The sequence below is a fragment of the Ranitomeya imitator genome, chromosome 5 (assembly GCF_032444005.1).
Source record: "Ranitomeya imitator isolate aRanImi1 chromosome 5, aRanImi1.pri, whole genome shotgun sequence".
Taxonomy (NCBI): domain Eukaryota; kingdom Metazoa; phylum Chordata; class Amphibia; order Anura; family Dendrobatidae; genus Ranitomeya; species Ranitomeya imitator.
In genome coordinates, this window is record NC_091286.1 from 350,344,789 (window position 1) to 350,365,891 (window position 21,103).

General features: G+C 42.6%; 1 protein-coding gene across 1 annotated transcript in view; it reads right to left on the bottom strand.

Annotated features, from left to right (window-relative positions):
• The window catches only part of LOC138637623 (dynein axonemal heavy chain 5-like), a 569,265-nt gene that overhangs the window by 153,286 nt on the left and 394,876 nt on the right, over positions 1–21,103 (bottom strand). Inside the window, exons 65-68 of the mRNA XM_069726456.1 lie at positions 19,441–19,593; positions 8,272–8,376; positions 8,012–8,178; positions 3,274–3,460 (exon numbers count right to left, since the gene is read on the bottom strand). Of these exons, the coding sequence (XP_069582557.1) occupies positions 3,274–3,460; positions 8,012–8,178; positions 8,272–8,376; positions 19,441–19,593 (612 nt within the window). The remainder of the gene's footprint in view (positions 1–3,273; positions 3,461–8,011; positions 8,179–8,271; positions 8,377–19,440; positions 19,594–21,103) is intronic.

Below are 21,103 nucleotides of genomic sequence, written 5' to 3' on the forward strand. Positions count from 1 at the left end.
TAAAAACTTGGGGGCTACAATATCTTTTTTGGTGGAAAAAAAAATATTTTTTATTTTCACGACTCTGCATTCTAAACTTCTGTGAAGCACTTGGGCATTTAAAGTTCTCACCACACATCTAGATAAGTTCCATGGGGGGTCTAGTTTCCAAAATGGGGTCACTTGTGGAGGGTTTCTACTGTTTAGGTACATCAGGGGCTCTGCAAACGCAACATAACGCCCGCAGACCATTCTATCAAAGTCTGCATTCCAAAACGGCGCTCCTTCCTTCCGAGCTCTGCCGTGCGCCCAAACAGTGGTTTACTCCCACATATTGGGTACCAGCATACTCATGACAAATTGGACAACAACTTTTGGGGTCCGATTTCTCTTGTTACCCTTGTGAAAATAAAAACTTGGGGGCTAAAAAATCTTTTTTGTGGAAAAAAAAAATATTTTTTATTTTCACGACTCTGCATTCTAAACTTCTGTGAAGCACTTGGGCATTCAAAGTTCTCACCACACATCTAGATAAGTTCCATGGGGGGTCTAGTTTCCAAAATGGGGTCACTTGTGGGGGGTTTCCACTGTTTAGGCACATCAGGGGCTCTCCAAACGCGACATGGCGTCCGATCTCAATTCCAGACAATTCTACATTGAAAAAGTAAAACGGCACTCCTTCACTTCCAAGTTCTGCGGTGCGCCCAAACAGTGGTTTACCCCCACATATGGGGTATTGGCATATTCAGGAGAAATTGCATAACAAAACTTATGGTTACATTTCTGTTTTTACACTTGTGAAAATTAAAAAAATAGTTCTGAAGTAAAATGTTTGCAAAAAAAGCTAAATATTCATTTTTTCCTTCCACATTGTTTCAGTTCCTGTGAAGCACGTAAAGGGTTAATAAACTTCTTGAATGTGGTTTTGAGAACCTTGAGGGGTGTAGTTTTTAGAATGGTGTCACACTTCGTTATTTTCTATCATATAGACCCCTCAAAATGACTTCAAATATGATGTGGTCCCTAAAAAAAAAAGGTGTTGTAAAAATGAGAAATTGCTGGTCAACTTTTAACCCTTATAACTCCCTAACAAAAAAAAACGTTGTTTCCAAAATTGTGCTGATGTAAAGTAGACATGTGGGAAATGTTATTTATTAACTATTTTTCGTGACATATATCTCTGATTTAAGGGCATAAAAATACAAAGTTTGAAAATTGCTAAATTTTAAAAATTTTCGCCATATTTCCGTTTTTTTCATAAATAATTGCAAGAAATATTGAAGAAATGTTACCACTAACATGAAGTACAATATGTCACGAAAAAACAATCTCAGAATCAGCGGGATCCGTTGAAGCGTTCCAGAGTTATAACCTCATAAAGTGACAGTGGTCAGAATTGCAAAAATTGGCTCGGTCATTAAGTACCAAATTGGCTCTGTCACTAAGGGGTTAAACACCCAATGATCTGATAGTGGTAAACAAACAATATTAGGCCGGCGTCACACTTGCGAGTTTTACGGACGTAAGAGCGCAGAAACTACGTCCGTAAAACTCGCAAAAAATACGGCACAATTATTCTCTATGCCCCTGCTCCTATCTGCCGTATTTTACTGATCAGTATTATACAGCTTTCTACGGCCGTACAAAATCGCAGCATGCTGCGTTTGTCACCGTACTGCGCAAGAAATACGCCAATGAAAGTCTATGGAAGCGTGAAAAATACGGATTACACACGGACAAGCAGTGTGACTTGCGAGAAATACGCAGCGCTGTTAGAGAGAAAAGCCGGTAATTCAGTGTGGTGTACAGTAAAATCACACTGACAGCTTACAGTCCAATAGGTAGAATAAATGTGTACACATAGAATAGGTATATATATATATATATGTCAGTGAGACACATATATGTATATATATTAATATTTATTCCAGCGCTATACAGCTCCCAGGCTTTCTAGGAAAGTTCCCACGATCTATGAACATCCAGCAGAGGGCGCCTCACCGCAAATGAAGCTAAATATAGCTCATTGATCTATATTTAGCCTCATTCCCCGGGGTTTTGCAGCGAGGAGCAGCCTGCATTAGCAAAGCTCCTTGCTGCAAAATGTTTTAACCCCTTCAGAAGGATTTACATCGTTGGACGTTACAGATCTGCGGAGGGTAAGTATATTGTTGGTTTATTATGTTTTTTCTTTCACAGAACGAGGGTCTTCAGTGACTGGATTGGGCGTAGAATAAAATACTCCAACAACCATTGTTTTTATTTCATTAAAATAATTTTAAATAATGTGTTTGTGTTTTATTTAACCCTTTACTACAATTGGATTAATAATGGATAGGTGTCATAATTGACGCCTCTCCATTATTAATTAGGCTTAATGTCACCTTACAATAGCAAGGTGGCATTAACCCTTCATTACCCCATATCCCACCGCTACACGGGAATGGGAAGAGAGTGGCCAAGTGCCAGAATAGGCGCATCTTCCAGATGTGCCTTTTCTGGGGTGGCTGGGGGCAGATATTTTTAGCCAGGGGGGGGCCAATAACCATGGACCCTCTCCAGGCTATTAATATCTGCCCTCAGTCACTGGCTTTACTACTCTGGCGGAGAAAATTGCGTGGGAGCCCACGCCAATTTTTTCCGCCATTTAACCCTTCATTTTAAGAGCTAGAACGGCCAAATTTTGCAGATACACTCTACTGACATTAGTAGTGTGGAATCTGCAAAAAAAATGGAGAGAAGACATGGTTTACTGTATGTAAACCATGTCTCAAATCATGTCGGGTTTTAGGAAGGAGAAAGAAAAAGCCGGTAATTGAATTACCGGCTTTCAAGCTGTATAGCGCTGGAATAAATAATAATATATATACATATATGTGTCTAATGACATTATATATATATATACTGTCTATATATATATATATATATATATATATATATATATATATATATATATAGACAGTATATATATATTTTTTTTTCTTTTTGGGACACATGGATCATTTCTATAGCGGTATGTTGGTTTTGCAAGCCTGCGAGAAAACCACGCAGTACGGATGCCATACGGATTACATACGGAGGATGCCATGCGCAAAAAACGCTGACACACCCTGCCTACGGAGGAGCTACGGACCACTATTTTCGGGACTTTTCAGCGTATTACAGCCGTAATATACGGACCGTATTGTTTTACGCTGTGTGTGACGCCGGCCTTATAGGGTAAGTCCAGGATAACCCTGTTAATGAATGAATTAGTAATCAGGACGGACTATCATTCGGATATTGTAAACTTACGTTGCAGAGAATGGCTGTTGGCTTCCCTTCCACAGCTGAGATCTCAATCGCTGATTTCAAACTGCTCATTAGGCTGTTTTTTCCAGATATGTCCAATGCATGAAGAGGTATGTCAGCAACGTAGAGAGCCAGCTTTACTAGGGTGGGCAGGTGGGATCCCACGCATCCTACTAATAAAGCATTGCCGCTGCAAAGACAATAATATCATTCAAGATGAATGATCAAAAACATTTATTACTACGTGAAGAATATATATACAGAGTAGTCCTATAAAAGTGCTGGGAATCAAAACAACACCCAGCAGTTAGCTCAAATGTGTGTGTAGCAATAGTAGCAAAATATACCAAGTTAAAACAATATAAAGCCAAGTATAGTAAAAAAAAATAGGTAGATACGATGATATTTAATGTAAGTCTTCATCCAAAGCATTTATAGCATGTGTAGGCAGTTGCCTAAGGCAGTAACTTCTGCTGTACGATTACTGTTTTCATATCTGGCAGCTGTCTAGGAAACAATGGGCATAAAATGTGCAGTAAAATGGTCACCTTAAACTTTAAGGATATCAATCTGTCTAGTTAGGAAGCATTAGTGATTGTGGATTAATTTCTCCTGCTTTAGTGCAGATTTAATAAGAGACGAACAGGGGACAGGGGAGGCGACTGGTCTCTTCATACCCTTCCTGACTGATTCTTCTCTAGTTTTGCATTTTGCAAGTGTTCATGTCACTACTGAAAATATAATGCAGGTGATCTGAATGCAACAGCGGAGACAACAGGTGAGATCAACAATCTACTTCACAGATAAATCGTACAAGAACAATATTCACAGTATCATTTGAGTCGCCCGCCAGGGCCGTGGGGTACCCGGTACCGGGTCCGGTGTTCACAGGGGGATGTCACGGTGGCGACCTGGTCCGTGGCCCTGGGCGCCCATGTAAAAGGGAAATTGAATAAAGTTTATGCTCGTGACGCCACCGGTGATATTTGGTCAGTGGGGTCCGACGCTGCTTTAAGGGGTCCTCTGGCAGCTAGATGGTATAACTTCCCACAGGTGAAGTATATACCCAGGGCTCCCAGTGTGTAGATGGAGGATGGTGAATGGTGCAGTAAAGAACGAGGACACAGGTTTGCAGTCTTTTTACCTGGTTTACTGAAGACTTCAGGAAGCCACAGTCCAGGGCACTAGATCACGGGGTAGGCAGAGTCCGGCCGGCTTGGAAGCAAATGCAAAGTTCCCCTTATCCAGGTGGAGTTAAAAGCCTTCCTCTAGCACGGTGGTGTTGTAGTCCCTTACTGCCTGTGGCTTCAGATAAGGTCCTCAAAGTTCTTCTCTCTGTCCCCCATATAGGATAGGACAATACTTGTATGACAGGTAACTCGAGCCTTTTTACAGGGACTCTATCACACCCCGGGCTCTATGTGTTACTGTGTCTTCAGGTGTGTGTGGCAGACAGGTAACTTGCAGTTCAGCTGTTCTGCCGGTCTCTGCTGTAAGTCATAGAGTCCCTTACAACCTCGGTGCTCCGGCTACCGGTGATCTGCGCTTCAGAGGGAGACAGCTCGTTCGCAGCTGGTCTCCCCTGATATCACTCTCCTGTGCTTCGCTCTCCTTCATGCTCACTGAATTATGTCCTTTCCTTCTGTATCTCTCTTTCTCCAGGGGTTGTAGTACCTCGGACTACAGGGCCCCTTCAGACCTTCTGACACTCTATATCGGTCTGCCCTCTCCTCTGTCTCTCTGACAGGAACTAACTCCTCTTTCCCTCCAAACCACAATATATATAGGGGAGTCACCTAGGAATAGGATCAAAGGTCCCCCTTGTGGCCTGGAGTGTGAATATGTTGTGCGCATTGTGATTACCTGATAAAGAGATATCCTTCAACGCTTCCAAGTGTAACATCACTCTCCCCGTGAGGAAAGCAATGTCACTGTGATGACCAGGACCCTGGGGCGTCACACATTTACAGGCAATTACATGCATAGAGAAACATTGGTTAATGCATTACAAGAGATATGTCCTCGAGATCAGTTCGGGGTCTGCAGTCCAACCTGGGGCAAATGCTGTATTTGGTGGGAATAGTATCTGGGTCACCATTGCGGCTCTCTGGGCTTTAGCATCAGCCAGGCCCCATCTCATCTGCAACCTCCCCCTGCCCACACCCAGGACCATGAGTCTGTGCTGAAAACAACGGCCCTGCTCACTCACGTCCTTGATCACCAGCCTAGGTGAGAGCCTCTGGTTGCATATTATCTTCAGTGCTTGACTGCTGACAGGTCTCCTTGATCTGGTTAAGTGGAGACTGGTCCTTGACTCTTGACTGACATCGTCTAAGTTCCGGGTCTTGACCGGCATTGCTCTGGTCTTCGGCACTTAACCAGCATAGTCTGGATCCCAGGCCTCGACTGCAGATGTCCAAATCACTGGCACACGGCGTCCCGGCCATCTCGCTCTCCAAGCATGTCCCAGTAACTCAGCCACAGCATCCCTCGGGCCTGGATTGGCTCTGGTCATGGCCTTCTATTGGTGCAGGACACAAATTTTCCTCACAACTCAGCCATTCACCGACATCCAACCACTCCCGCACTCTGCAAGCTTCCTTGCAGGCATACAACCTGCCCTGGTGCAGGTTGTGGCACCAACTTCTCTTCTCAGCCTGGCCAGGCCTTTTATATTCAGGAACTCCTTCCTGTGTGTCACCTGATCAGGTTCAGCCGGCAAATTCACTCCCCTGCAAATCTCTCAGCACAATTTGGTTCCTGCTATCACAATTAATAAGATGGCTCTGTTCGCTTACAGTTACTCAGTATGTCTTGTCTCGTCTCTCTACAATAGCATGAGGTAGTACTGTATATTGACTATGCAGGTTCACAGGTAGTCCATTATCTCTGGGACAGCAGATCTACACATACTGTTGTAAGACTGTTTGCTGTGTCTCCCAGCACAGTCTCAAGACCATAGGTCAGATATCAGAACCCAAGGAAAGACAGGGCATGAAGGGAGTAGTGGGGCATGAAGGCAGCAGCAGGTTATCTGCTACTTTGTATGAACAAAAACCGGAGGAATACTGCCAGTGCTCTACAAAATGATGTCCAGTGGGCTATTGGTGTGAATGTGTGTGACCAAACTGTCAGAAACAGACTCAATGAGGATGGCCAGAGGGCGCAATGTCCAATAGTGGGATGTGTGCTCACATCCCAGCACCACACAGCTTGATTGGCATTCACCAGAGAACACCAGAGTTGACAGGTCCATCTTTGGCTCCCTATTCTCTTCATTGATGAGAGAAGGTTTCCACTGAGCCCGTGTGACAGATGTGTGAGTCTTGAGATGCCATATAGAACGTGACTGATTTGGCACTGGCACAAGTGATATCCAGAGGTACCCTGACTGCAGTTAGTTACTGAGATAATATACTCAGAGCCAATATCAGACTTTACATTGGTGCAGTGAGCTCTGTGTTCATCTTCGTATAGGACATTGCCAGCCTTATGTGGCCAGAGTGTTAAACAGTTCCTCAGTAACAAAAGTATTGATAGTGTAAGAAGCAGGACAAAAAGGACCGAAGGATGGACACGGAACTGTCGGGGCTGTCACCCATGTTGTACGGGGGAAAGCTTAAAACCCCGGACCGACCTTTGCATTCAGTGGCAGGGGGTGCGGCTAAGCTAAAAAATCCACAGCGCACGGAAACCAGGCAGACTTGGCGGGAACGCGCGGTGCGCAGACAGTTTTGGTGCTCCATCCTCTGAGTGTCCAGACGGAGCAGGCCCACACCACAGGGGCCCAATATCCTCACACAGAGACTGTCGACAGAGACTTGTTAAATGCCTGCTGAACGGGAGTGACAAAATCCCCAGTCAGAGATTAGACGTACGCATGCTGAGACAGAGAACCCGGGTGACCCGCTGTGAACTGTACCCTGATTCACCCGTATACAGCTGCCGAGTAACATTAAACTCCAGCAGATCCAGAGACTACCCACATTCCTACACAGCAGCCTCTGTACCCAGGACTCCCTTCAGGACACCGCGGGGAACCGGATCCTCATCTGCTTCAGTACCACACCGGACCTCTCACGCGCCACTGCCTTGGCGCCACATTTGAATCTGGGATTCCACATTCTGGATGTCGTCAGACTAATAAGTTTATCGTTACTGAACGCCTCTCTAAAATTCCCTATTCCTGTTGTACCGCGTTTTGAATAATCTGTTACTCTCCTGTACATTACCCTTTCCCTGCATGGAGTATTCCCTGTTATAGTAAATCACCCATTAACCCTTGCTCTGCCTCCTGCCCATTACTGCATCTTGCAACCTGCTCACAATAGCAGTGTCCATTTCAATGTATCACATGTACAGTGCAATAAATCTGCAATACAGACACCTTAGACCTTGATAAAAATATCTTACTGTTAACTAAACATACAAAAATGAAGGCAGCACTCCCGAAATTGAAAATTAGAAAAATTTAACAGCCATAGTCATGGGCTATTAAATTAACTAACGTATGAAAGCTCACAAATTATCATTAAAAGGGTTGTCCCACTTCAACAAAGTTGAGCTCAATTATATGCCAAAAACAAACTGGGCTTTCCTTATCCTTTCAGGATCTAGTACTGTGTCTCAGCCACTTTTTTACACACGAGTAAGCCTATGGTGAAAACATTGTTGAAAGGGGACAACTCCTTTAACTCTGAACAGAGAATAGACCTACACAAATCATTATAGCATTACTCACCCATTCTCACCACTCAAGACTCTGTGTATGCGGATCACTTGAATTACAACATTCTCTGATAATTCTATATGCAGCTTTTGATGCCCAAGTTCCTCATTATAATGCTGGACAATGGTCGCCAAGAAGCTTTGTACCTCATCAAGTTTTTCAAGAGACTGCAACAAGACCTAGGCAACGACAACGAGTATACATGTAGGATTGATGAGGAAAAAATAATATCAATTATGGAGTATAGGACAACATGACGCATGGAAACTTACCTTAACATCTCTGCTATCTGTGCTGGCTTGATGAGAAAATTTCATCTCCAAGGGAATTGTTGTATATAGGTTTTGAAGTGCAGGTGTTGTTATGTCTGGAAAAGACTAGTAGTAGACAGAGAAATTATATTCCCTTTTTATTAAATAATACAAAATAACTTATTTAAAATACTCATTTATAATCAAACCAAAGTGTATATAAATATTCTGAATTTATTCATATTAATATTAATAAGTGGTCCCAAATGTCTCTAGAAATATAGACTGCCTAATTCGACATTTTCAAGAACCAAATAAACATTGGTAAAGCCTATAATATATGCATAGTACATATAGTATATCCAATTATAGAGCTCACAAATCAGGCAGCGTGGGACACAATAATATATACAGTTGACGTCAGAAGTTTACATACACTTAGGCTGAAATAACTAAAGCTCCAATTTATCCCCTCCATAGATTTAAGGTCAACAATCTCTAGCTGTTTATTTTGTACATGACAAGCATTTCTAATTCACTATATCAAGATTCCATTGTGTCAGAGGTTTATATACACAGCTGCCTGTGTCTTTCGATACCTTGGACAATCTCAGAAAATTAGAAGCTTTAGAAGCTCCCAATAGGCTAATTAAAGGGAATCTGTCACAGGTTTTTCCTATGAAATCTGAGAGCAACATAAAAAGGAGCTGTGACCCTGATTCCAACAATGTAACACTTAGCTTACTGGGTTGTCTCTGCTACAGATTTAGCAGTGCTTGGAATGTTGAGCCCTACCCACACCACTGAGTGTCAGCTTTCTCTGTACAATGTATATTCACATCAGTGGTGGGTGTGTGATTGGACCAGTAAGCACATGGCAGCTAGTCAGATAGTGACAGGCTCCTGCTGATCAAACACTGAATTTATTGAAACAGAAACATGTAGCCTAGTAAGTGACACATCCCTGGAATAATAATAATAATAAATAATAATAATAATTTTATTTATATAGCGCCAACATATTCAGCAGCGCTTTACAAATTATAGAGGGGACTTGTACAGACAATTATAGACATTACAGCATAACAGAAATCACAGTTCAAAATAGATACCAAGAGGAATGCGGGCCCTGCTCGCAAGATTACAAACTATGAGGAAAAGGGGAGACACGAGAGGTGGATGGTAACAATTGCTTTAGTTATTCGGACCAGCCACAATGTAAGGCTCAGGTGTTCATGTAAAGCTGCATGAACCAGTTAACTACCTAAGTATGTAGCAGTACAGATACAGAGGGCTAATAACTGCATAAAGTGTATGAGAACATGTTGCGAGGAACCTGATTCTGTTTTTTTTTTAATGGGCCACACAGGGATAGTTAGGTTAATGCGTTGAGATGGTAGGCCAATCTGAACAAACGAGTTTTTAGGGCACGCTTAAAACTGTGGGGATTGGGGATTAATCATATTAACCTAGGTAGTGCATTCCAAAGAATCGGCGCAGCACGTGTAAAGTCTTGGAGACGGGAATGGGAGGTTCTGATTATTGAGGATGCTAACCTGAGGTCATTAGCGGAGCGGAGGGCACGGGTAGGGTGGTAGACTGAGACCAGAGAGGAGATGTAGGGTGGTGCTGAGTCATGGAGTGCTTTGTGGATGAGGGTAGTAGTTTTGTACTGGATTCTTGAGTGGATGGGTAACCAGTGTAATGACTGGCACTAGGTAGAGGCATCGGTATAACAGTTGGTGAGGAATATGATCCTGGCTGCAGCATTCAGGACAGATTGGAGCGGGGAGAGTTTTGTAAGAGGGAGGCCAATTAGTAGAGAGTTACAATAGTCCAGACGAGAATGAATAAGTGAAACAGTAAGAGTTTTTGCAGAGTCGAAAGTAAGAAAACGGCGAATTCTAGAAATGTTTTTGAGATGCAGATAAGAAGAGCTAGCCAGTGATCGGATGTGGGGGGTGAATGAAAGCTTGGAATCAAGTATGACCCAAAGGCAGCAGGCATGTTGCTTTGGAGTAATGGTGGACCCGCACACGGAGATGGCAATGTCAGGCAAAGGTATGTTAATAGAGGGAGAAAACACGAGGAGTTCAGTTTTTGACATGTTCAGTTTCAGATAGAGGGAGGACATGATGTTAGAGACAGTAGTAAGACAATCACTGGTGTTTACTAAAAAGGTCGACATGATAACAGGAGAAGAAGTGTATAATTGGGTGTCATCAGCATAGAGATGGTACTGGAAACCAAATCTATTGATTGTTTGTCCAATAGGGGCAGTATACCAAGAGAAAAGGAGGGGGCCTAGGACTGATCCTTGAGGAACCACAACAGTGAGGGGAAGGTGAGAGGAGGAGGAACCAGCAAAAGATACAGTGAAGGATTGGTCAGAGAGATAGGAGGAGAACCAGGAGAGAACGGTGTCCTTGAGGCCGATGGAGCGGAGCATAGTGAGGAGGAGCTGATGATCCACAGTGTCGAATGCTGTGGAGAGATCCAAGAGAACTAGCATGGAGTAGTGACCATTAGATTTAGCTGTTAGTAGGTCATTAGAGACTTTAGTGAGGGCAGTTTCAGTAGAGTGTAAAGAGCGGAAACCAGATTGAAGAGGGTCGAGAAGAGAGTTATCTGAGAGATAGTGGGTAAGACGGGAGTGGACCAGGCGTTCGAGGAGTTTAGAGATGAAGGGAAGATTAGAGACAGGTCTATAATTAGCGGCACAGTTTTGATCGAGGGATGGTTTTTAAGTAATGGATGCATGATGGCATGCTTAAATGAGGATGGAAAAATACCGGAAGTGAGAGAAAGGTTGAATATTTTTGTTACTAAAAGAAAGAACCTGGCACTCAACTTAATGCTCGTGAGATTTTAATCGTAGCAGCCAAAAAACGTTTCGGGGATTCCGTGTCTGGACACAAGCACAGCACCTATCAGCGTGAATAAGTCCAGTCTGTGTGCCTAAACCTATCTGCGCAAATACCAGACGCAGACCATGCTGTGCCTTATATGACACTACAGTCATTCACTTTTTTCATCATAGTACGTAACTGATGAAGGTCCAGATATAGGACCGAAACGTTTTTTGGCTACTACGATTAAAATCTCACAAGCATTAAGTTGAGTGCCAGGTTCTTTCTTTTAGTATCACATGGTGTGGGAATCTACCTGGGCACCACTAGTAGTAGTGCACACGGCTTTATCTTTGAATATTTTTGTTAGGTGAGAGGTGACAGCCGGGGAAAGGGACTGGAGGAGATGTGATGGAATGGGGTCACTGGTGCAAGTGGTTGGGCGAGAAGATTCAAGGAGCCTGATTACTTCTTCTTCTGTAACTGGTTCAAAGTCAGAGAGTGAACTAGATGCAGTGGGGGAGGGAGGACAGTGAATGGTATGAAGAGATTGGGAGATGATTTCCTGTCGAATGTGGTCAATTTTTTCTTTGAAGTAATTGGCCAGATCGTCAGCGCGGAGATCCGTGGTTGGGGCCTGCACTCTTGGGTTGAGTAGGGACTGGAAAGTGTCAAAGAGACGTTTAGGGTTATTGGGCAGCGAGGTGATGAGGGTGTTGAAATAGGTTTGTTTGGAGAGGTGAAGGGCAGAGTTGTATGTTTTTAGCATGAACTTATAATGGATGAAATCTTCGGGTAGATTAGATTTTCTCCACAGACGTTCAGTGCACCTGGAGCACCGCTGCAGGAAACGTGTTTGCAGCGTGTGCCACGGTTGTTGCCGTCTGTGCCGAGTTGTTTTATGTATAGGAAGTGCAGCTTCATCCAGGGCACTTTGCAGGGTTTCATTGTAATGCTTCAGAGCAGAATCAGGACATGAGATGGATGAGATTGGGGCCAATGAGGACTGCAAGTTCTTCATAAGTTTCTGGGTGTTAATGGCCTGTATGTTTCTATAAGTGTGGAAAGTGGGGGTGACCTGAGCGGGATGGCAGTTCTTGATAGAGAATGAAAGAAGGTTGTGGTCAGAGAGCCGGAGAGGGGAGTTTGTGAAATCATCCACTGAGCAAAGCCGGGAGAAGACTAAGTCGAGGGAGTTTCCATCTTCATGCGTTGGAGAGATAGTATGCTGTGAGAGGCCGAAAGAAGACGTTAGAGATAAAAGGTGAGAAGCAGATGGGGAGAGGGGAGAAGCAATGGGGATGTTGAAATCACCCATGATGAGGGTGGGGGTGTCACAGGAGAGAAAGTGTGGAAGCCAGGTGGCAAAGTGATCCAGGAATTGATGAGAGGGGCCGGGAGGACGATACACCACCACCACTCGCATGGAGAAGGGGATGTACAGTCTGACAGCAGGGACCTCAAAGGAAGGGAAGACAAGTGAGGGCACTTGGGGGATAACTTGGAAGGTACATTTGGGTGAAAGGAGCAGACCAACGCCTCCACCTCCTCTGTTGTCCGATCTTGGGGTATGAGAAAAGTGTAGTCCACCATATGAAAGAGCAGCAGCAGCGGTGGTGTCTGCTTGCTGGATCCAGGTTTCAGTAAAGCTTTAGTCACACTAAACGAATTACCAATGATCACGACCAGCGATACGACCTGGCCGTGATCGTTGGTAAGTCGTTGTGTGGTCGCTGCGGAGCTGTCACACAGACAGCTCTCTCCAGCGACCAACGATCAGGGGAAAGACTTCGGCATCATTGTCTTCAACAATGCCGAAGTCCCCCTGCAGCACCCGGGTAACCAGGGTAAACATCGGGTTACTAAGTGCAGGGCTGCGCTTAGTAACCCGCTATTTACCCTGGTTACCATTGTAAAAGTAAAAAAAAAAAAAACACAACATACTCACATTCTGATGCCTGTCACGTCCCCCGCCGGCGTCCACAGGGTTAAAACTGCTTTCGGCAAGAGCGCTGCTAATGCACGCGCTGCTGCCGAGAGCTTCCCTGCACTGACTGTGTCAGCGCCGGCAGTAACAGCGGTGACGTCACCGCTGTGCTCTGCTTTACGGCCGGTGCTGACACATTAGCAGCGCTCCTGCGGACCTGCCAAAAGCAGTTTTAACCCTGTGGACGCCGGGGGACGTGACAGACATCAGAATGTGAGTATGTACTGTTTTTTTTTTTAACTTTTACAATGGTAACCAGGGTAAATATCGGGTTACTAAGCGCGGCCCTGCGCTTAGTAACCCGATATTTACCCTGGTTACAAGTGAACACATCGCTGGATACAGCGATGACAGCGGGTGATCAGCGACCAAAAAATGGTCCTGATCATTCCCCAACGACCAACGATCTCCCAGCAGGGGCCTGATTATTGGTCACTGTCACACATAATGAGATCATTAGCGGGATCGTTGCTACGTCACCAAAAGCGTGACGTTGCAACGATATCGTTAATGATATCGTTATGTGTGACTCCAGCTTAAGAGCCAGGAGATTAAGAGAATTAGAAAGGAAGAAGTCATGGATGAAGGAGAGTTTATTACACACAGAGCGAGAATTCCAAAGGGCACAATTGAAAAAGACAGAAGGCATGCATGGAATATTAATAAGGTTAGAGGGGTTTCTGAGTGTAGCAGTTGGGAGGTTTGACTGGCTATAATATGGGGGGGCCGGGGTTGGGAGAGATGTCTCCAGCGACTAGGAGAAGGAGGATAGAAAGAGTGAGCAGATGGTTAAATGATTTGTGAGAGCGTCTCTTGTGTTGGATGGTGGGACTGAATGGATCTGTGCTGTTGAGCAATGTGAACAGAGCATGAGTGCTATACATAGGAGAGGCAAGGACAGAGGGGCCGATATGGATGGAGTGTAAAGAGTTTATGCAAGGGCGGTGAATGTGAGTGAATGCGGCAGCCAGGTTATAGAATATACAAATACATATGGTGAGTATTTGTTCTGTGCCAAATGAACAGGGAATAGATTTAGATTGTCTTACCTGTCTGACTGCCATGGTATAACTGCCAGCACTTAGAAAAAAGTACTTTGAATAAATGTACATGAATAATAGTGCACAAATGCATCCCCAAAGTATGTCTACACTTATAGAAGGCTAGCTCTTAGATCTCTTTTTTTTTTTTTTTTGGGGGGGGGGAGGGTTCCCTCTTATTAGCAATCAATGGAATCAGGATCTTACATAGTTACATAGTTACATAGTTATTAAGGTTGAAGGAAGACTATATGTCCATCTAGTTCAACCCATAGCCTAACCTAACATGTTGATCCAGAGGAAGGCAAAAAAAACCCATGTGCAAAGAGTAAGCTCCACATTGGGGAAAAAATTCCTTCCCGACTCCACATACGGCAATCAGACTAGTTCCCTGGATCAACGCCCTATCAAGGAATCTAGTGTATATACCCATGTAACATTATACTTTTCCAGAAAGGTATCCAGTCCCCTCTTAAATTTAAGTAATGAATCACTCATTACAACATCATACGGCAGAGAGTTCCATAGTCTCACTGCTCTTACAGTAAAGAATCCGCGTCTGTTATTATGCTTAAACCTTTTTTCCTCCAACCGCAGAGGATGCCCCCTTGTCCCTGTTTCAGGTCTATGATTAAAAAGATCATCAGAAAGGTCTTTGTACTGTCCCCTCATATATTTATACATTAAAATAAGATCACCCCTTAGTCTTCGTTTTTCCAAACTAAATAGCCCCAAGTGTAATAACCTATCTTGGTATTGCAGACCCCCCAGTCCTCTAATAACCTTGGTCGCTCTTCTCTGCACCCGCTCCAGTTCAGCTATATCTTTCTTAAACACCGGAGACCAGAACTGTGCACAGTATTCTAAGTGTGGTCGAACTAGTGACTTGTATAGAGGTAAAATTATGTTCTCCTCATGAGCATCTATGCCTCTTTTAATGCATCCCATTATTTTATTTGCCTTTGTAGCAGCTGCCTGACACTGGCCACTGAATTTAAGTTTGTCATCCACCCATACACCCAGGTCTTTTTCATTGACGGTTTTGCCCAGAGTTTTAGAATTAAGCACATAATTATACATCTTATTACTTCTACCCAAGTGCATGACCTTACATTTATCCCCATTAAAGCTCATTTGCCATTTATCAGCCCAAGCTTCTAGTTTACATAAATCATCCTGTAATATAAAATTGTCCTCCTCTGTATTGATTACCCTGCAGAGTTTAGTGTCATCTGCAAATATTGAAATTCTACTCTGAATGCCCCCTACAAGGTCATTAATAAATATGTTAAAAAGAAGAGGGCCCAATACTGACCCCTGTGGTACCCCACTGCTAACCGCTACCCAGTCCGAGTGTGCTCCATTAATAACCACCCTTTGTTTCCTATCCCTGAGCCAGCTCTCAACCCACTTGCACATATTTTCCCCTATCCCCATTATTCTCATTTTATGTATCAACCTTTTGTGTGGCACCGTATCAAAAGCTTTTGAAAAGTCCATATACACTACATCCACTGGGTTCCCTTGGTCCAATCTGGAACTTACCTCTTCATAGAAACTGATCAAATTAGTCTGACATGAACGGTCCCTAGTAAACCCGTGCTGATACTGGGTCATGAGGTTATTCCTCTTCAGATACTCCAGTATAGCATCCCTTAGAATGCCCTCCAGTATTTTACCCACAGTAGAGGTTAAGCTTACTGGCCTATAATTTCCGAGTTCAGTTTTTGTCCCCTTTTTGAATATTGGCACCACATTTGCTATATGCCAGTCCTGTGGCACAGACCCTGTTATTATGGAGTCTTTAAAGATTAAAAATAATGGTCTATCAATGACTGTACTTAATTCCTGCAGTACTCGAGGGTGTATCCCATCCGGGCCCGGAGATTTGTCAATTTTAGTGATTTTTAGACGCCGCCGCACTTCCTGCTGGGTTAAGCAGGTGACATTTAATTGGGAATTTTTATCACTAGACGTTTTGTCTGCCATGGGATTTTCTTGTGTAAATACTGATGAAAAAAAGTCATTTAGCATATTGGCTTTTTCCTCATCCTCATCCACCATCTCACCCAGACTATTTTTAAGGGGGCCAACACTATCATTTTTTAGTTTCTTACTATTTATGTAGTTAAAGAATATTTTAGGATTATTTTTACTCTCTCTGGCAATGAGTCTCTGTCTCAATCTTTGCTGCCTTGATTTGCTTTTTACAGAATTTATTTAATTTTCTGTATTTATTTAATGCCTCCTCACTACCTACTTCCTTTAATTCTCTAAATGCTTTCTTTTTGTCACTTATTGCGCCCCTTACAGCTCTATTTAGCCATATTGGTTTCCTCCTATTTCTAGTATGTTTATTCCCATACGGTATATACTGTGCACAGGTCCTATCCAGGATGCTAATAAACGTCTCCCATTTTCTTTGTGTATTTTTGTGTCTCAGGATATCGTCCCAGTTAAGTGCACCAAGATCCTCTCTCATCCGTTGGAAATTTGCCCTCCTGAAGTTTAGTGTCCTTGTAACCCCTCTACTACACATCTTTTTAAAGGATACTTGAAAACTTATTATTTTATGATCGCTATTTCCCAAGTGACCCCCAACCCTTATATTTGATATGCGGTCTGGCCTGTTGGTTAATATTAGGTCTAGCAGTGCCCCCCTTCTTGTTGGGTCCTGAACCAGTTGTGAAAGGTAATTGTCTCTCATAATTGTCAAAAACTGATTACCTTTGCTGGAACTGCAGGTTTCTATTCCCCAATCTATTTCAGGGTAGTTGAAGTCCCCCATAATAATGACTTCTCCTTGAGTCGCAGCTTCATCTATTTGCTTTACGAGGATATTCTCCATTGCTTCCATTATTTTTGGAGATTTATAACAAACCCCTATCAGTAATTTATTATTTTTTCCCTGTTTTTTTCTCTGTTAATATCTCATGCTTCTCTCAGATCACATAGCAAAAACCTGCGGACAGAATCCCTTTAACATAATTTGAGTTAATTGTACAGCATTTAAAGGTCACATGGTATTTTAATCCCTTTGAGACCTCACAATTTGTTTTTGTGGTTTCATTTTTCTATCGACACAACTGTATGAGGGTTGCTTTATGTGGGAAAAGTTTATAGTTTTGCATGAAACCATTCATTTTACTATATCATGTACTGAAAAATGAGAAACAAAATCCGAATGGAAATTGGAAAAAAATACGATTCCACCATTGTTTTTCCAGTTTTGTTTTTTATGGTGAGGACTGTGCAGCAAAATTGACTTAGCAACAGGATTCTCCGGGCCAGTTCGATTGCACCACTACCTAGCTTGTGAAGTTTTTCTATATTTAGTAGATGACATTTTTATTGACCTTATTTTAGGGTAAATAAGACATACTGATCACTTTTTATTTACTCTTGGGTGGTGGAACTGATATGTAAATTTGGGTTGGATAAATCTATCCCGTGTGTGCTGCGGCCATTCCCAATAAGACTGAGTATTTTGAGCGCTCATCAAGAATGAGTCTGTACACCATTGTGACAGAAAAGCATTCCATCAATACTGATCCTTTATTTCCTGATACATAGTTTTATAATTGCATATAGAAAGGAGTGGTTAAGGGTGGTTAGTTAATTAATTAACATATTGTCTAGCTCCTCTGTTATATCTGAATATATATGGAATATTGTGATTAATGCACATCTGAATGCTGATTAAGCAAATAAAATGTATCTCTGCATCTAGGACAAAGTTGAGACATCTCATTAGCACTTAAGACATCTGGAGTTCTTCCGCTTTTTTGGGTGGAAATCACCGAACAGTCTGTCTGGCTTATATCAGTTTATGTCAGCCATTTTAAGCAATTGATTATAGTGTATATAGATATATTTGCGTTTATATGAGTATATATGATTATAGAGGAGTATACATGCAAGTGAGATCTACATGATAGAAACATTTCTATCACAGAACGATGACTGAAAAACAGAAATCTGGCACTTAGATTTTTTTAGTTCCAGCGTTTAACTTATGTTTTAATTTTTTTTTTTTTTTTTGATAGACCAGACTTTTATGGATGCGGTAATACCAATTATGTTTATTATTTTTTTTACATATTTATTTAGATTGAAACTGGGAAAAAAACGGGTGAAAAAGCATGTGCACGTAAGGGGCCCTACAGAACTAACTCAAACAGATTGAGCCAAACTTCCAGCAACTCGATTGGAATGTGTGGAAGATTAAAACCTTAAATGAATAATTGTAAATCATAACATTATTCTGACATTTCACATACAGTACTTAAATTATAGAATGCAGATAAACTCTTCAGAGCGGAAGAACACATAAACTCTAATGCCATCTATTGGAACTAGCAATCCTAAAAGTCAATATCGGCTATGTAGAGGGCTTTTTCACATGACCAAGGATAAGTAGCCAAATTCTTTTTGCCGACGTGTTTCAGTGTGTTTGCCTCTCATCAGTGCAAAGCAGGACAGCTTATATGGCTGGGAGAGAGGCTTCTGACACGACTTCTAAAAGGTAAAGTTTATCTCCCAGTCAGAAGCATCTTAAACAGCTAAATCAGATCTTCTGCTTTGCACTAATGAAGGGTAAACACACCGGAACACATGTATACTTCTGCTATGCTAGAATTCCTTCAATCTTCCTCTCTGAAGAGGGTATATTGATATATAAATTTCTAGAGGAGCATAGCATGGCTTATAAGTCTACTAATGTCGACTGCGCAATCTCCACAAGGAGAAATTTTACCCCTTGTGTTATAGTAGTACGCCTAATTGATTATCAATTGTGGAAAACCAAGTTCTAATAAATGTGGCTAAGGTGCATGTAGGTTTATGACTTCAGCTGTATGAGAGAATAGCTGGGACAAACCTTTAGGCTGTGTGTACACGATGCGGAATTGGTGTGGATCTCAGAAACGCTGCAGTTCCGCACAGTGATTTACAGTACAATGTAAATCAATTGTAGGCTGTGCTAATGGTGCGGAAAAATCCACATGAAAAAAACCGCTGTGGAACAAAAGAAGTAGCACGCTACTTCTTTTGTACGGAACTGCAGCGTTTCTGACCCCTTCCATAATAGAAATCCTCAGGGGTAAAAACAGCAGAAAATCCGCACAAAATCCACATAAATTCCGCATCAAAACGGCGCTGAAAATTCTGCACCCCAATCCGCAACGTGTGCACATAGCCTTACAGATAGACTAATGCCTGTCAGTGTCACTGTCAGTGTCAGTCAGGTTGCACTATTAAGTTTTGGGGTTTTTTAGATCCTTTTTTTCTTTAAATAATCCAAGTATGCTTGTACCTCTTTTATTGTTGTTGCTAATTCTGAGTTGAACCAACTAATGTCTTCTTGCCGGCACAGCCTGTCCCTTATGACACGATTCATTTCATGCTCCCAGTATGCTATAACAGTATAATGGTCTTCACGGTCTTCATTAGAAAGCTTCCAAAGGGACTGCAAAGAAATATATAGTTTTTGTTTACCTGCTATCAAAATTTTTTTATATTATCATTTCAAATTTTTAATTGAATATGTCAAATTCTGCGTAAACATAATTTTCACAATGATACAAGGATGTTACATCAAATCCTTTTGTGGCAAGTGTAAACATCTTATATAGCAGTGTACAGCAAAAGACAATTGTGGGGTTTTTAAGTTCATATCTTCAAAACTATGTACAACACATATACATTTTTATAGTCTTCTGTATTTTCTAGTTGTAGATCATTCTATTTTTTTAATTTAAAGGGAACCTGACAATGACAAAATGCGGGTTACCTGCAGATTTGGGGTAAACAATAGCATTAAAATGCTACCTGGCCAACTTTTCTAAAAACACGGCTACGAGGAGGAAACAAACTTATACAGTATCTTCTCAGGCGCTAATCGCTTCCTAGGGGCGTGCACAGTGCTATTAAGTCACCCCTCATTATACTGTGAGAGGCGGATATAATCACTCCTTGGCTCTTTGATTGACAGCTTGCTCTGAAGTTTGTATGTGCAGAGCAAGTTCTTAGTCAAAGTGTCGGGAAGTGATTACAGCTGGGGGTCTGTCTTAGAGTCCGAATTTACGGTAGTTTACCGGGAGATGGCGGCTGTTGAGTGGGGTCACAGGAGGGCAGGATCGCAGCTGCAGGAAACCGGCAGCGGCAGGAGTGGGGTGATGCTGTAGGTCCCGGGCTGGGAGGAGTGTTATGTTTGCTAATGACAGGTGTTATGAAGGCAATCCAGAAACACAGTGTGCTTAGCGATCAGAGCGCACACAGTGATCTGACAAATACCCAAAAATACAAGAACGAGCTCTGAGACGTGGAAACTCTGTAGACTGCACACCTGATCCTATCCTAAACACAACTAAAAGCGGCTGTGGATTGCGCCTAACAACTACCTAGGCAACTCGGCACAGCCTAAGAAACTAGCTAGCCTGAAGATAGAAAAATAGGCCTGACTTGCCCCAGAGAAATTCCCCAAAGGAAAAGGCAGCCCCCCACATATAATGACTGTGAGTAAGATGAAAAGACAAAACGTAGGGATGAAATAGATTCAGCAAAGTGGGGCCCGATATTCTAGGACAGAGCGAGGACAGTAAAGCGAACTTTGCAGTCTACAAAAAACCCTAAAGCAAAACCACGCAAAGGGGGCAAAAAAAAACCCACCGTGCCGAACTAACGGCACAGTGGTACACCCTTTGCGTCTCAGAGCTTCCAGCAAAACAAAAGACAAGCTGGACAGAAAAAAAGCAACAAAAAAGCAAAAAGCACTTAGCTATACAGAGCAGCAGGTCACAGGAACAATCAGGAGAAGCTCAGATCCAACACTGAAACATTGACAAGGAGCAAGGATAGCAGCATCAGGCGGAGTTAAGTAATGAAGCAGTTAACGAGCTCACCAGAACACCTGAGGGAGGAGCTCAGAAGCTGCAGTACCACTTGTGACCACAGGAGTGAATTCAGCCACAGAATTC